This window comes from Genypterus blacodes, unplaced genomic scaffold (genome assembly GCF_046128005.1).
Source record: "Genypterus blacodes isolate CSIRO-AG114 ecotype Tasmania unplaced genomic scaffold, CSIRO-AGI_Gbla_v1 ptg000240l_1, whole genome shotgun sequence".
Taxonomy (NCBI): Eukaryota; Metazoa; Chordata; class Actinopteri; order Ophidiiformes; family Ophidiidae; genus Genypterus; species Genypterus blacodes.
In genome coordinates this window covers 154,497-170,975 of record NW_027467038.1, presented here as the reverse complement: position 1 = coordinate 170,975, position 16,479 = coordinate 154,497, and the positions used below count along the sequence as shown (strand labels likewise).

Below are 16,479 nucleotides of genomic sequence, written 5' to 3'. Positions count from 1 at the left end.
CTAAACCACCTACACTGATTCCTTTGGAGCTCCTCATCCTCTGATTTGAGAGAGAAAGTGAAGTTTGTCTGTAACTTTCCTTGCATAATTTCTTCAGTGCTTACCAAGTCATGAAATATACAGCAGATTCTGCAAATATGGAGGCTGAAACATGTAAATATTCACACATTCTGATATAAACTCATTTCCATATTGGCTGGAAGAACACAAACCTGACAGTCTTCTGCTTTATCAACAACTTGAGAATGCTAAACTCCACTTGTTGGTACTTTAGAGGCTTTAGTCTCCTTCTAACTGATCGCTTTCGCAGGATCCACAAGCCTGATTTGTTTCATTCGGATTGGCACAAACATCAACTAATGCAATATCTGTGATGAAAAAGCAATGATCCAGTATCCAACTTTCAATTAGATACAAAATCGAATTAACTCTTCCCGGACACCAAATCTTGGCATCGGCTTTATGAATTTTGAACCGGCGGAAGCGGCGGAGACGCTGGACGAGGCTGAGCAGGAGAGAGGACAGGACAGAAGGGGAGAGAAGAGGAGAGAAGAGAGACATCACTGATAAGATTTCTAATGAGTTTGAAGAGCTGCAGCTGTGTTTACACCGTTCATTTGAAGGTGGATGAGTATTGATGCTTCTCTAGCGGTTGTTTCTCCATCCCTGACGCTTCCTCTGCTCGCCTTCTCTAAAGGCTGACTAAACTGACTTGGCAAGCATATGTCTTAAATTGAATTCCAACTCACTCCTGTCATCTGGAAGTGAAATAAAGCACCGCACTCTGCAGAGGAGGAGGGATGGGATCCAGAGCCTTATTAGTTCTGCCATTCACAGCAAAACAAACACAAAACAAACACTACAGGTGTGTTTTACTCCTTCTACATGTTCATGATTACAACGTGGGGCCGGTGCTACAAAGGAAGCTCAGCGGATCTCCGCCTTGTTTCAATAAGACTGCTCGGCAAAATCCAAACCCCACATTCAGAGATAATCTGTATCCACCAAGCCGCCAGCCAGCCAGGATGTGTGTGTGTGGAGCCGTGCGGGCTCCCCTGAAAGGAGCTCTGTTAGGGCTCACTTGCATAAATACCCTGAATACTTCCCTGCATACTATCTCTGGCTCCATTAATCCTCTAGAATGCAATTATTAAAATGTTAATTACACACTGAGGCAGGGCCGCTAATGCACTTGAGAGAACTGGAACATGCAGGCGGCAAAACACCGAGGCTGAACTTTGTAACAACCTCTGTTTCTCATACTTGAATGGAATGTAAACGTGAAAGCGTCTGTGTGAGCGATCGAGAGCGATCAACTTCTGGCTATTAAATCCACTGCGTCGTTACGTCTCAGTGACTCTCACAACCATCCAAAATCAATATAGAAAATGAATTTCTCTGTGAACTGTAGACAAAATAAAGCTCTTTACTTTTAGTTGTGCTCAGGTGGGATTATCTTTCAAAGTCGTATTTGATCTTTTTTCCTCGTTCCTTCTACTTTGAATGGAAGTGCAGACATAAATATGGAAACTTCACCCCTCACTGTCTTCATGTTTATCTGCTACAGCCTGCGATGTTCCAGCCGGCTCACAATTTATTCTCTGGTGGAGAAACACACAGCTACAGTTGACGTGACTCAGTGTGATCCTAGGGCTGAAGTCATTGTGGCTGAAACTCACTGCAAGCTGCAACTCAAAGTATGCAAAGCTACAGTTTGTGACAATTTGCTGAAATACCTCATAGGAATCTGTACATTGATTAAGAGCCGGTCCCTGTAGCGCCTCCTACTGATGGGACATGATAGGACAGAAAAAAATTGAAACCCTGAATAATGGTCAGGGAGGAGTTGTAAGGCACAACAGGCAACTTCTTTTCATTGTCTGCATTATTCTACCCTCGTCAGGGCCTCACAGAGTCGTGATTTACTTTCATTTGAGCTTTAGAAACAAGGCAGTTGGCATACAGATTGAACAATGCAAGACTGAAAGACCTCAAGCTTAACTGTTTCCTGCGAGGGAGAGATACAGTTTGACTCTAATAAGGATGAAGGTGAAGTCATTCTTTAAAAACATCAATGAAACATTTTCCAGCTCTTTGTACACAGTCCTGGTGCAGCACAGTGTCATCTGGGGAGGGAACAGAGGCTGAATGATTCTGCTTGGGCTTCAGGGAAGACAACACCGAAAGCACCTGCAGTACAAAGTTCAGTTCGGCTTTGAGGACTCACTGAAATCCATTTTGCTGTATTTTCTGTTCAGGAGGATGCGTTGGGTTGTTGTGAAGAGCTCCAATCTCTTTGTCTGTCCCAACGTTCAGGTCAATGTTCATGTCACCCCAGGTCAAAAACCAACAAAAGAACGATGGAAACTGAATTTTTTTTTGAGAGAACAGAAACAGAAATACTCTTACTCCAACTTGTTTCTTTCTGTGTATTAAAAGACACACATGCAGCATTCCCCAGTGAAAATGCTCAAACTTTACATGAAATACCAGAACGATGGCTCACACACACACACACACCAGGAGAAGGTGTGTGTGTGTGTGTGTGTGTGTGTGTGTGTGTGTGTGTGTGTGTGTGTGTGTGTGTGTGTGTGTGTGTGTGTGTGTGTGTGTGTGTGTTTGTGTGTGTGTGTCTGTGTGAGCCATCAGTGTTCTGTTTCACGGCGCTGGAGGAGCCAAGCTGCTCTGATCTCAGATCCATCTTGAATGTCGTACATTCATACAGTCTGTAGTCCATTTCTTATTCTGTGTATTTCTGTGCTGGGGGAAGTTTCCTGAAATGTCTGAATGAGTAATTATTTTTCCACTGGGATTCAGTTTTCTTAAAATATTCTCCTCTAAATTTATCAAAGTACACGCAGACTAAACACTGCTGGATCCTGACCGGTGACATCATCTTGCATCACCACTCACTCACTCACTTCTCCCGCTCAGCAAATTTTCTGAGAACCATTCCATTCCACTCACCAAACATTCTTTCAAACACAGACTAGGACTTCATCTCTGCTTCAGGGCCAAGTGTGCTCAGCAGCATCGCCATCTTTTGTTCACACATATTTTAAGCTTAACACCTGCTGTAGTCTTCCTGGTCTCAATGTGACTGCAGCGTTGTTTAAGATCCAATAATTAACCAAGGGGATGAAGCTCTTATCCTTTTGTTGGAGTTTGTCAATGCAATTTCAGTGTCAAGAGTCGGTGAAGCAGAGCAGAGCAGAAGTCGGCAGGAAGTGTTTGATGTAATCAGGACTGCAGCTTATAAAACATTTCAGAGGACATTCTTCCCTCCCCTGCACTAATCTGCTCCAATCTCTGTGTGTGTGTGTTAGTGTGTGTGTGTGCGTGCGTGCGTGCGTGCGTGCGTGCATGCCTACGTGCCTGCGTGCCTGCGTGGGTGCGTGTGTGTGTGTGTGTTCTCTCAACATGAGGGGTAAAGGTAGCCAGTCACCTCAGGGGCGGCTTCACTCTGCTGCAGTTTCTCCTGTCTCTCCTCCTCGCCTTACTTATCTCTGTTTCAGAGGTTGGTTGACCTTGTTTTCCAGGTCCCAGCTGGATCGTAGCACCTTCCTTCCCGGCGTCCGGTGGCCACAGTGTAACAACACTCGTGTTCCAGTCCGATCCAGTGCTGGAAACGATGCGATGAGAATCTGTCCCCGGTTCCCCATCAGACCACACTGAGAGGGTTTAAACCATGTCAGTGACTAATTAATAATCTTTCAATTACGATCATACAGTGTGACCAATGCCCTCATTGTGTTAAAACATTAACAGCAAATAGACATACACACCCTGAAGATACCACATCAGTAAGCCCTTCAACATTTAAAGCAGTCGTCACAATCAGACAGCCCCACTTTAGATGAAAAGGAAGATGGGCTCGAGGGAAGGAAACTGATTCTCCATCAGCTACGGCGCTCTCTCCCTCGCTCCAGCTTCCTGCAGCAGGATCAGAAGCGAGATGAACACTATGAGCTCATAACTTGATGAACTGAGTGCTTTGAAAAGAAGATGAGTGAGAGAGACAAAACCCTGAGACAAAGAGAAGCCGCTCCACCGTATGCAGACGTGTTTATGCTCCAGGTGACCAAAAAAGGACGTTGCATTTCCTGACTCCCACTCCTGCTCCCCATTTCACCTCGTCAGCCCGTAGCATTCAGTGCACACAGTAGCAGTAGCAGCAGGGCCAGAGGTTAGTCTGGGCCATCTTGACTCGTTGTATGAACTAGAAAATGACTTGTTTAGTAATTGGAGACTGTTTTCCCTCTTGTCTTAGCTGTGGATTTTGCACTTGGGTCTATAGCTCACATGTGCACACTTAATAACTGAGCTGGAAGGAAGCAGAGAAAGGAGAACACTTGCAAATCCTGGTGGGTGTAAAGCATAATGATATATTCTACACATGCACTTCCTGATTAGCTCATTATTTTTCATGGAAATCAAGCGTTTGAATGTAACCATATGCTAATGTACTTTGAACACACACACTTGACTTTTGCTTCATGGATACTCACAGTAACACTCACACACTCTGTGGTGATGAGCAGGTGCATTTTGATTAATGCCGTTCCTTGGCTGTCCCCTCGATAACTCAAACTGTTCTTAACAGATCTGGATCGAGCTTAGAGGGTTAGTTTGGGTTCAGGAGCATATTGATCATATCTTTATAAAAAGGTTGCCACCCACCTGAAATGCATATGTTACCATTAGAGGGAAAGGGGGGGGGGGGGGGGGCTCTGGCCTATGATTGAATTTGTTAACGCAAGGGATGTCAGTACCATGGCAACACACACCTGTAGAAAGTTCTGAGGTATCCGGGTATCGTGTCTCCCACATCCTGCTGCAGTAATCTGACCTCTGACCTCTACAGGAATACACTCCATACAACCCAACAGGTTAGAAGGTTTAATGTAACCCCGGTTATTCACACAGAACTCTCCAACCCTGAAGGGTTTCAACTGTGTCTTTTAGGATGTTGGACTTTTCTCCCTGGTTTTTAACATTTGAACACAAGTTAACCACTGTAGCCAGATGTCTTTTAGAGAGAACCTTTAAAGCCCTGAAGGAGCCCCAGAGGAGTTAACATGGAAGATCAAACTGTCCGGCCCTTCAAACGTCTGCAGACTGTCAGGTACAGAAACCCTCCAAACATTTTTCAGGACTTCACACTTCAATCAGGCACTTTTGGAAAACAATTTCAGCATGAAGGAGCAGAGATATTTGATGCACATTTTGAGTATGATGCTGTTTTCTTGATGAATTGCCCTCAACTTTTGCTGCACACTGCAACTACATATTATACAGAGGCAAGAAGATGAAAAGTAAAAGTAATTCATCTCAGCGCTCCTCTCCTCTCCTCTCCTCTCCTCTCCTCTCCTCTCCTCTCCTCTTACAGACAGAGTTGTCATTTCTGAGTCAAAATCACTGAAGGATGCTGCTGCTGCACAGGGTTGATGCAATGTTATTGTGAAAATGTACCACAGTGGCTAATGATATATATAAAATCTTTATCTGTAACGGTTGCATAATGCGGTATTTTGACTGTAATTTCTCTGAGGCAGAAGGAATTCCGGTCCCTGGTGAGTGTCTGGGTGCTTTTCTTCCTCTTCAATGTCACCACTGAGACCTGTATACCTGAGCACAACACAGCAACATCACTTCAAATTCCCTCTATGCACAGAGAGCTGACCTGCGTCACTTAAAACATTTTTTTCCCTTCCAGCGGGAACAGCTCAAAGGTTGTGAAAGCAATTTTCCACCCTGTAGTGTTGAGTTTTCACCTTGGGGCAAAGAAACATCTGAAGCTGTTATCCTGCACTTACTGCTGTATCTGCTCCACCGGTGCATTCTGGGGATATCGCAACAGCCTTAGAATAGTTGCAACCTTTGTGAAGCTGTTCATTTTCAGTAATTGTTGACTCACCTGTTTTGTAAAACGGACATGACTGCCCTGAGAGATGAAGCTATTAAGAGAGCACAGCCCAGTGCTAAATGCCAAAAGCTGCTACTATAATTACATTTGAATGATAATAAGACAATAGCAGGAAGGACACCCAGACTTCGGGCTCGTGTATTGACATCTGAGACGCCTGTTATATACGTATATTTATACACATTACATATTTGAATTACATGATTAGTATTACATACATAGAAGTATTCATTTATATATTCATCATTACAATTATTAATGAGAATCTCTGTGGACATGAACATACCCTAACAAATCGTTCCTCCCCTTCGCTTTCTCCGCTGTGTCCTCGCTCTCCTTTGTGCAGAGTGCAGAGTGAAACCTGCTTTCAGAGTTTCGGTGTGATCACATTATGTGCACAGATTTCCTTTCCATACTTTTTTGCTTTTCGGATCTGCAGGTCAATGATTACAGGAGTGCTCTTTTACCTCCCACAAGGGTGCTCCGTTTAAAAGCACAGCTGTGAAACATTTCATAGATTTGATTTATTTATTTATTCATTTTTCTCAATATATTTTTGGAAGATCTGAAACCTTTTGACCTACGTATTTATACACAGAAGGGAAGAAAAAAGTCAAATACAATAATGACAACACAGAGGTTTGATACACACGGCAATTGAAGTCAACAGAGAGTTTCAGATGACATCAGTGCTGTGTGCAGGATGACATCATTCCATCGTTGTTAGGGTGGGGTACGAGCTCTCTATGGTTGCATTGCATATTCATGTTTTCCAAGTGAATTTGGAATCTGGTTTGTCTTATCTCTCCTCTCTGCCTCAAAGAGGAGCGAAGAGCCTCTGCTGAATTTAAATGTCACCAAGCAGACAGCCAGCAGTTCTTTGACTTGATTTGATGTGATAAGCAGCTTCCTCTGTCAACTCTGCAAAAGTAAATATGAACTCAATATCTTCAACTTTATGGTGATATTTCAAGAGTGAATGTAAACTTTTATAAACTTTACATTCTAAACACGATGGGAATAGTAAAGTGCTTTCAAAGGGTCGGTGTCATTTCCATGCAGTTTGTCTCTTTCCAAGTCACACATGCCACAAGCACGAGCTTTAATGCAAGTTTAACCACATGCGTAATGTTCTCTCTGCCTGTCTTAACAAATTTACAGCCTGATTCCTGTGCAGCTTGGTGTCATGTGCGTTCTGTATGTGAAGAGAAGCAGGCCTGAGTCAACCTTTGTGTTATTTCACAGTAGAATTCCCCTGCAGTGGCACTTTTGTGATTATACAATTTAAATTCCTTTTTGTCCAATTATTATAATTTATGCAGAATAATTATTTATAAGCCCTGTTGGCAGAACGATGTTGTTGTGTGTTTGTTGTTGTGAATGTTTAATAATTGTGTGATGTTGCAGCTGAGTTAATGAGAGGTGATGGCTGTGAGCTGCCTGATGTGGAGCGAGGCTGTAGCAGTAGCAGTAGGAGTAGGAGTCGTAATAACAATAGTAGTATTTCTAATAGTGATAATAGAACTTAGTTAGAACGTAGTTGTGTAGTATTAGTACTAGTAGGAGTGATGATGCTGATAGTTGTAGCTGTGGTAGGCATGGTAACAGCAGCAGTACTATTAGTAGTGGTATAAGCAGCATGATTGGTCATATTATTATTAATAAGAGTAGTGCACACAAGACTGTAGTCTAAGGTATATCTCACATAGGATAAGGTCAAATGTCACCAACAAACCTTTAAGATGATCCCATCCACCTCCACATAACAGACAAAGGAGACTGTGACAATAAAGTGCTGACTTTAAGGAAAACATCGACGTCAGGATGGAAACATGTAACAGCACTTACATCACCTACGTACAAATCAAATCACATTTATTCATTACTTTTATACAATCACATTTCATACAGAACATGCAACCCAGAGTGCTTCACATGAGCAGCACTCAAAAGAAGGGACAATGATAATAACAGTTGTGAAATTTGCTGACGACTACTGTACATTGAGGTTTCCATTTGAAAGTTATGTAGCGTCACAATTCTCACTTAACTCATTTGTCACACCGCTGATACACAAACGTACGTAACACAACTGCCACAGTGAAACTTATAGCACTTAATGAGCCGTTGATGTCATTTACAGCTGCAGGTTGCCTTGAAATGTGCTACTGCTGTTTGGTGTGCAGATGAGGGTCACATGAGCAACATGAGCAATATGCTGAATATTTCCTCTCCATCAGTTTGAAGGAATTTCTGAAATGGTCTTGAAAGTTATCACAATGCCTCTAAGCTCTTTCTCTCCACAGAAGATTTTTAAAGCTGGAAGCACATGTTGCTAACAGATCTATAGAGAGATGCTGCGTGTGTAAAGCTTCCCCTGGCTTTGTAAACAGAAGCCTGGAGCCTTAACAGAAGAAGTTTGAGAAACACATTGAGTCATGATTGATCTTTAGTCCTTTGCTAGATCAGACTTGGTCTTCTTGTCACCACATGACTTTGCTGCCGTGTCCGATCGCTGCCAGACATTGTTTGTTGCTTTGTTTTGCGTAATGACCGCCACAGGCTGCTTGTTCTCTTTAGGGTACAAATGTGCTGAGTGTAAGGAGCAGAATGATTGAATGTAGCCTGAATGATCCAGGCCCCACTGTGCAGCTCGTATAGACGCCATACACACAATCTACACCCACGGAAATATGCATTTCTGTGACAAATCGCTGCTGGGATGAGAACATTAACTGGAAGATGCAGCACCTCCCATAGATAGTTCTTTTGTTTTGTGACTTGCAGCTCTCAAAATGCTTTCCCACTGTTTGGCACTTTCCACTCATCATTTATAATTGAAGGGTTTGAGAGTCAGTATTTAAATCTTGACACGTCAGCAGTGGGAGAGAGTGACAGCCTGTGACGGCCCGTCTGCAGGCTCCTCGCTCTGCCTTCAAGGGTGTTCCAGGTAGGTGAGCCTCTGAGGTTCCTGTGTTGTCAGGGAGAGAGATATTCACTTTATGAGCTGGCCTCAGACCCTCACCTGTTCTCTCTCCCCTGACAGCCATTTGGTTTCCTTTGTTTCCTTTGTAGTTTGCTGTTCCCTTTACTTTAATTCATCAACGAATAATTACTGAAGTCTTTGTGGTAAGAGTGAGTCAGGATTTTCATTGCCCTTCAGATGAGAGAACACTCATCAAAAGTCACCCAGGATTACAGAAATAGACAAGATGACATTATAATAACAAGAAATACTCTCCGCAATGCTTTTAAAGCTGAGAGTTCATTTGTGCATTTATACATAGAAGTAGTCATAATAAGTTCCTTCATTAAACTTTTGCATCTTAGAATCTTCAATTCAGGTCCGACCTACAGCAGTCCACACAGCAAGGCGGCATGAAGTGAATGTGTGTGTTTGTGTGTTTGCAGACCATGTCCTTTACATTCACCTCCCTCTGAAAGTGTGTGTTCATGCTGTGTGTATAATTACAATGTGCTCTTTGCTTGTTGTCTTTGTTGAACATCAGATTTTCTTTTACATAGAACTGTTGTGCTGTCATGCCACTCATGCAGAGTTTTTGAACACAGAGCATCTCATTCTTGATTGACATTAGGCGGTAGCATCTCTTCAGAAGCCGACCCCTGCTGAGCCCCCTGTGGTATCATCCTCACATTCACGCTGCCGCCATCCGTGGTGCTCGGGTTCACACGGAATTTTCTATTCACGGGGCGAAGGGCCCGGGCCAACTGCCTCTTGAACGTCTCACTGAGGATAATGTAGAGGAAAGGGTTGATGCAGCTGTTAGCGTAGCCCATGCTAATGGCTATGTTGTAGGCGTAAGAGAAAGCTACGCTTGGGTTCTGTACCCACAGATGGACCAACTGGAGGATGTAATAAGGAGCCCAGCAGACAAAGAAAGCCAAGCAGATGGCCACTGCCATTCGGGTCACTTTCCTGGTGCGCACCCTCAAACTCCGTGGAGGCAAAGGGGCCACGCTGGTGGACATGTGCTGGAGGATCTTGAAGAACACCAGGCAGATGATGACTAATGGTATAGCAAATGCTAAGAAGAACTGGTAAAGAGTAAACCAGAGGGTATCAGTGGCTGGGTTAGGTAGGAGCAGAGCACAGGCCACCAGGTCACCGGGAAGAGGCATCAGGCCTGCGTACATCCACACCGGGATGATGGTGAGCAGGGAGAGGACCCACACCAGGCCGATGACCAACACAGCCACACAGGGCGTGCGGACGTAGTTGCAGCGGATAGGATGGACGGTAGCCAGGTAGCGGTCGAGAGTCATGGCAGTGAGGATGTATGTACTCACTATCTGGCTGTTAGAGTCAAGGGCCGTAATGACAGTACACATTGTTTCTCCAAAGTGCCAGGTACCGTTGCCCAGCAACTGATGGATTAGAAATGGCATCCCAAAGAGGAAAAGTAGATCAACAATGGACAAATTTAAGATGAACACATCTGGAACCGTCTGCTTGGCACGGCACTTGGTCTTCTTCATGATGGTGTAGATGACAATACAGTTCCCCATGATGCCCAGGAAACAGATGATGCCAAAGATGACGGGGAGGACGGCGCTGGAGTGAGACGACCCATCAGCAGCTGGAGACAGGGGGGGGGGGGGGGGGGGGTTATGACATAGCAGCTTGTATGTTGTCATGGATACTATCAACCAAGCAGGCAGATAATCACTAAAGACATATAGAAAGGCACCAAAGCTACTGAACAATTATTGACAATACAGAAACAATATCCCACAGAGATATCAAAGTTTGCACTGATGTCATTAACAGTCAGTCACGGCGCACACGCGCGCGCGCGCGCACACACACACACACACACACACCTGATGGGAGACAACAAGAGAGCCAACCAAACGCACCTTTTTCTTTTTAAATATCTTGTATTACAAGTAATCATTCATAACCTGCAGAATGTATCAACTCGGAAAAAAGACGACGTATTGATTATTCCAAGTGGATCAAAGAGTTCAATCACCGTACCTGTTGGTGTGGAAGTGGCGTCACCGAGAGAATAATTAGAATCGTTGAAGTAATCCATGTGTGAGGCGCAGTGATGAGCTCAGAAATCCAGAGGATCAAAGTATCAACAAGTGTGTGTGTCTGCTGCAGCGCCGCTGTCACACAAGCTCCGCCGCGTCCCGCTCACTCTCCGTGAGCTGAGCCGATCAATTGGCTGGTTTACACACACACACACACACAGCCCGGCGCGCTCCCTGCCTACACTGATACACACACACGCACACTCCTACGATACGCGCGTGTGTGTGCTCTCTCTCCGGAGTTGTGACCACTTGGCTGACATCAAACAAGTGCTGATCGAACACTGCATAACTCTGTGTGTGCGTGTGTGCGTGTGTGTGTGTGTGCGGGTGTGTGTGTGGCACTCAGCAGGTGTTCCTGCGAAGTTCACAGGCGAATCCATCACCGCTTTCATTTACGCGAGTTACGCACTACTAGATGGGGCGGCGCTCAGGTGTGAGACAAGACAGGACAGGACAGCTGCCAGTGTGTGTGTGTGTGTGTGTGTGTGTGTGTGTGTGTGTGTGTGTGTGTGTGTGTGTGTGTGTGTGTGTGTGTGTGTGTGTGTGTGTGTGTGTGTGTGTGTGTGTGTGTCCTTACTAAGGGAAGCTTCTCACCTCTTCAGTAACAGAAGCAATACGTGTGAGGACTACAAATATTCTAATTAAATATCATATGGACATAACTACTTTGATCTGGCCGGCCGGACACCTGAGGAAAGAGGATTTTCCAGGAAATTAATTATAAAAAGATGGTTGATCTGGATGAAAATATGTGTATGCAAATTGGGTTTACAGTTTTGTTTGAGAAAATGTTTATTTTAGAAATAAAACGATTTTAGCAGAAGTTGATTCCGGAACATTCCCTTCATCCTCTTTTCATTGAATTTCAGTGTGTTTGTCTGCTTTACAGGTTTTTAAATGAATTATAGAATAGAACAGAAATCAGCCATCCTGTTTGCCAGAGGGTTTTTACAGCGATGCTTTTTATTTGGCAAAATGTATAAGGTATAAAATCATAAAATGTTCATTGACCATTGAACGCATCCAAGCCTGCCAAATAATGCTCCCATTTGTTTGTTACAGCCCGTTTCTTTCCCCTCGCTCGCCTTGGAAGCAGGGATTTTGTGACAGTTCAGTCTACTCTCCTACTCACTTTGTTATCGTTACTTGCTTTATTTCATATATAACATCACCTCAAAAGATTAGAAACATCCCTTTCTTCCAAACTTCTTGTAGCAAAGATTGACAATTCAATGGTTGGAAATGTCCAGCATTCTCCTGAGTCTGCTTCCATTTACTGGAGATGCAGGTCTGCGATGTCAGGACTACCACAGGTTTCACAGGAGGCGTCTGTTACTGGGAACTGCAATAGATTTTTCATTCAGGCAGAGCAAAATGTTCACTTTTCTAGGTTTCAAACCAGGACACTTTACTGAATGGGCTTCATGTGGAACGCATTGTTAGCCAATCACTGTACGTTTGAGGGTCTTTAAGCCTATTACATCTCTGTGGTTGACAAAGGAGCAATCAGTGTAATAAATGGCTAACCAAAGCAAATTTCCACCAAAAAAAAACAGTGAAAAGGCAAAAAAAGCACATAAAGTCGGGACGAAGCAGCCAAGTAATCATTGAGTTGTTTCTTATTGCTCAGCAGCCATAATAAATGGACATTTTGCTGTCTGGGAGGAATACAAGTTTATCTTATCTTATCCTTTAATGGGGCACACACACATTTTGTAGCGTTGGTTCAGTAAATACTTTTTTGAAGATTAGAGCTGCACACACACTGTCAAAAAAAGTATGTGAAATTAATAGACTGTCACTTTTTTAAATTAAATTTCCACTCTGAAAGTTTCTTGTCTGTGAGCTGTGCAGCTGTTCAGTCTCAGCCAGGAAGGATCCTGTGCTCAAACTTTAATAAGGGCCTTTCTCTAACAGCTTAGATGAGATACTTACTTGCATAAATTGGCCAATCACTCTGTTGCTGCAGCCGGAGTAAGGCGAGGAAGGCGAGGAAGACGAAGGGCAGGGGGCAAAATATATGAACAATATCTGTTTGTCTGTTTACTTCCAAGTCTCCTCTTGCCTAGAGCAGAAACTTCACTCACACACACACACACACACACACACACACACACACACACACACACACACAGCCTTTCAGCTCTGTTCTGATTCATTATATACTTGAAATAAGTGATTGTACTGAACAGATTGATATGAAGTATCTGAAGTATCGTGTGTGCTTCTGCTGTGTGTATCTGCTTCCTTTAGGGGAGTTTAACTGAAGCTGACAACAGTGAGAGAAATAGCCTCAGGGCCAGGGACTATGTAAGTCCTCACTCGCTCTCTTTCTTTCTCTCTTTTTCTTCCTCAGTCGCTCAGCCGCTGCACCTTTCATCGTTTCAAGCGTCCAGTGTGTACAAACCTGCACAGCGCTTCTGTGAACCTGCCTGACTTTACATTCGACTCCCTGGTTTTTAAAGCCTTAGACATACTGAACATAATATTTCATGGAAGCTACAGAACATTTAGTTTGTCACATACTGTATCTGCAGACACGATCAGACCTCTATTAGCTTCAGATGATGGCTGAGATGTGCTGCAGGGTGACTGATGCCCGCACACAGATTCTCTGGCAGCCAAAGCGTGTGACTCACATTATAAATGATTAAATCTCAACTTTTAAACTTAAATTACAGCCTATTAACTGGAGTGCTTATTAAGTGGCGTAGGTTTGATCCTCCTACACTCAGCGGTGTCAAGTTGTTTTGACGGCTTTGAAAGCTGAAGGGTCCGTGGAGAAAGACAAGAGGAAGGAATGAGTGGAGGAAAGAGGAGCAGAAACGATCTGGATGACCCTGGAACTCCACCACTCCTTCCCTCTCACTTGGCTTGAGTTTGATAGCGTGGTGTTTTCTGTGAAAGTCTCCCATACAAATCTCTCTGATGCCATTAAATCATGATGTGTTATGATCCGTGTAGCACTTAATCAAGTTCAAGCGAAGCACTTGAACGTCTGGGCCTTCTCCGCGGCTCTGTAAGTAGTTTTTCATTTCACTGTTCTTGAATTGTTTTTGCTCTTTGGTTTTCTTTTGTATTTTCCATCTCTGTTCCACTTCATCACAAACACATATCTAACAAAGGGCAGGAGGAAAACAGCTCTGTGTTCTTGTTGTGGTTTCATGCTCGATTACCTGCCTCCTGAGACGCCTTATGGGAACAACACACACACACTTCAGCCTTTTTCTCTACTCCGGTTGAATTTCAATGCAACATTCACGACTCTGCATGTTGTTGTTTTTGTTTCATTTCCTCTGGGAGTATAAAGAAGAGGAATCTCACAGATTTAGCCAAGGCTATCTTGATTATCTCAAGCACCAAACTCCACACACACACACACACACACACATCCAGTTCGACCTCCACACCTGTGTGTGCAGCAGTGGCGCATCACGCTCATCAAGAGGGCTGCCACGCCTTTACACAGATGCAGGGGTTAGTGTGTGTGTGTGTGTGTGTGTCTGAAGTTTGGCCGTCGGTAGTGGAGGAGACACAAACACACACAAACGAACAGAATAACCATAATCAGTGATTGTTTTGTTCTGTTGGTCTCCTCTGCTGCTGGTCGGCTATACCCCCAACATACGACACGTACACACACACACACACACACACACACACACACACACACACACACACACACACACACACACACACACACACACACACACACACACACACACACACACACACACACACACACACACACACACACGCTGTGAATGCTGTTGTCCCTGGTAACACATTTCTTTCTTTCTCTAAAACTTGGCTGATGATGCAGTGATGATTTTCATGCAAAACCTCAAATCTTCTAAAACCTCTGCTTCACCTGGGGAGGCACTTCCATACCACAGAGATGAAGACTTGCAGTATTTCAGGCTTATATTTTGATACAAAATGAAGCTTACATACAATGAATCTGGAGCCTTTGACAGGTTATGAGAGTTAACAAAGACCTTGATGTGAAAGATATTCAGCTATGCACAAAATGCAAACGTTTGATTGTTGTGAAATTGTATCCTGAGCTCCCTGCCAACTCCCACACCTAACTGAGGATATTTTTATCCTTTGAATATAAATGTAACACCTTTTAAAAGGCTATGGACAAGGCCCTGCTTAAGCAAAGGCATAATGCAACCAGTCACTAGAGTGCTACAAGTGAAAATACTGTGGCGTTACAGGATCCTGAGTTCTCAGCAGTAGAATGGTGAGCTGGCTGACCCTCCCGTGCACCGAGTAGGCTAGTACTAATAGTACTACTGACAATAGTAGTAGATAATTCACTAGTATAATAAATAACTTCAATAGCGCAGTGCCTCCACTGTGAAAATACTACACTTACCCGGATTTATTTTATAATGGCGAGAGAGAGAGAGAGAGAGAGAGCGAGAGCGAGAGAGATCAATATAACGGCCAAACTCAGACTTGCTATCTGAGGAAGTAAATGGATCTGACGTTACAGAAGGCAGAACTTCAAGTTCAACAACTCTATGTTTTTCTGTGCCTCACAGCCCTACGGCAAGGAGCAGGATTGGTGTGAATCACGGGACGCAATCTTACCTCCGGTCGCAAAGGCAAAATGTGGTTACAGTGCATCACCTTGATGGGACCCTCATCTACAGGTTTCAACCGGTACACAGGAAAATCAGCCAGCTGACCATCCACCACATAAGGACAGGACCTCCATCTGTCGGCGAGCTTGTGCTTCCCCTTAAACCCAAGATTTCTAATCAAAACTCGATCCCCTGGACTCAGGCTGTGATAGCGGATTTTCTGGTCGTAACGCGCCTTATTGGCCTGATTCATCCTATCTGCAGAAGCTTGCGCTAGCTGATAAGCAGCGTGCAGCTCCTCTTTTAACTTTGTCACATATTTTAAATGTGACGCAGGCGAAGTTTCCTCGGAGCAAACACCAAAACATGCATCAACAGGGAGCCGAGCTTCACGACCAAACATCAGATAATAGGGTGAGTACCCAGTAGCTTCGTTGGGGGAGCAGTTATACGCATGGACCAAATGCGCAATATGCGCACTCCATTTCGACTTCTGGTGAGACTAGAGCGTGCCCAGCATATCTAGCAACGTCCTGTTGAAACGCTCAGGTTGAGGATCACCCTGCGGGTGATAAGGAGATGTCCGCGACTTCTTAACCCCCAACATGGTAAGCATCTCCTTAATCAGTCGACTTTCAAAATCTCTCCCCTGGTCAGAATGTACACGCGTAGGCAAACCATAATGGATAAAGTACCTCTCCCACAGAGTCTTTGCCACCCTAACAGCTGTCTGGTCCTTTTTTTTTTATTAGTTTCTTTTTTCAGGGACAATGCAGCGCACATTATTACACACATAGCCATCACAAATCAATGCATAACAGAGTATGTAGATATGTTACATTACATTACGATCATTTGGCAGACGCTTTTATCCAAAGCGACTTACATTACCACCCT

At 44.0% G+C, this 16,479-nt stretch overlaps 1 protein-coding gene across 1 annotated transcript; it reads right to left on the bottom strand.

Moving 5' to 3' along the window:
* Positions 1-9,182: 9,182 nt before the first annotated feature.
* LOC143016716 (melanin-concentrating hormone receptor 1-like) lies at positions 9,183-10,983 on the bottom strand. The gene is made up of 2 exons (XM_076171180.1): positions 10,926-10,983; positions 9,183-10,524 (listed from the first exon to the last, which is right to left on the bottom strand). Exons 1-2 carry the CDS (start codon positions 10,981-10,983, stop codon positions 9,503-9,505), a joined length of 1,080 nt encoding a protein of 359 aa, XP_076027295.1. The 3' UTR covers positions 9,183-9,502.
* Positions 10,984-16,479: the final 5,496 nt, after the last annotated feature.

What these genes read in the sequence shown, in the direction of transcription:
- LOC143016716 (XM_076171180.1), bottom strand. Translation starts at nt 10,983, where the DNA reads ATGGATTACTTCAACGATTCTAATTATTCTCTCGGTGACGCCACTTCC. An exon ending in CGCCACTTCCACACCAACAG is followed by an intron (nt 10,525 to 10,925) that starts GTACGGTGATTG and finishes CCCTGTCTCCAG; the next exon opens with CTGCTGATGGGTCGTCTCAC.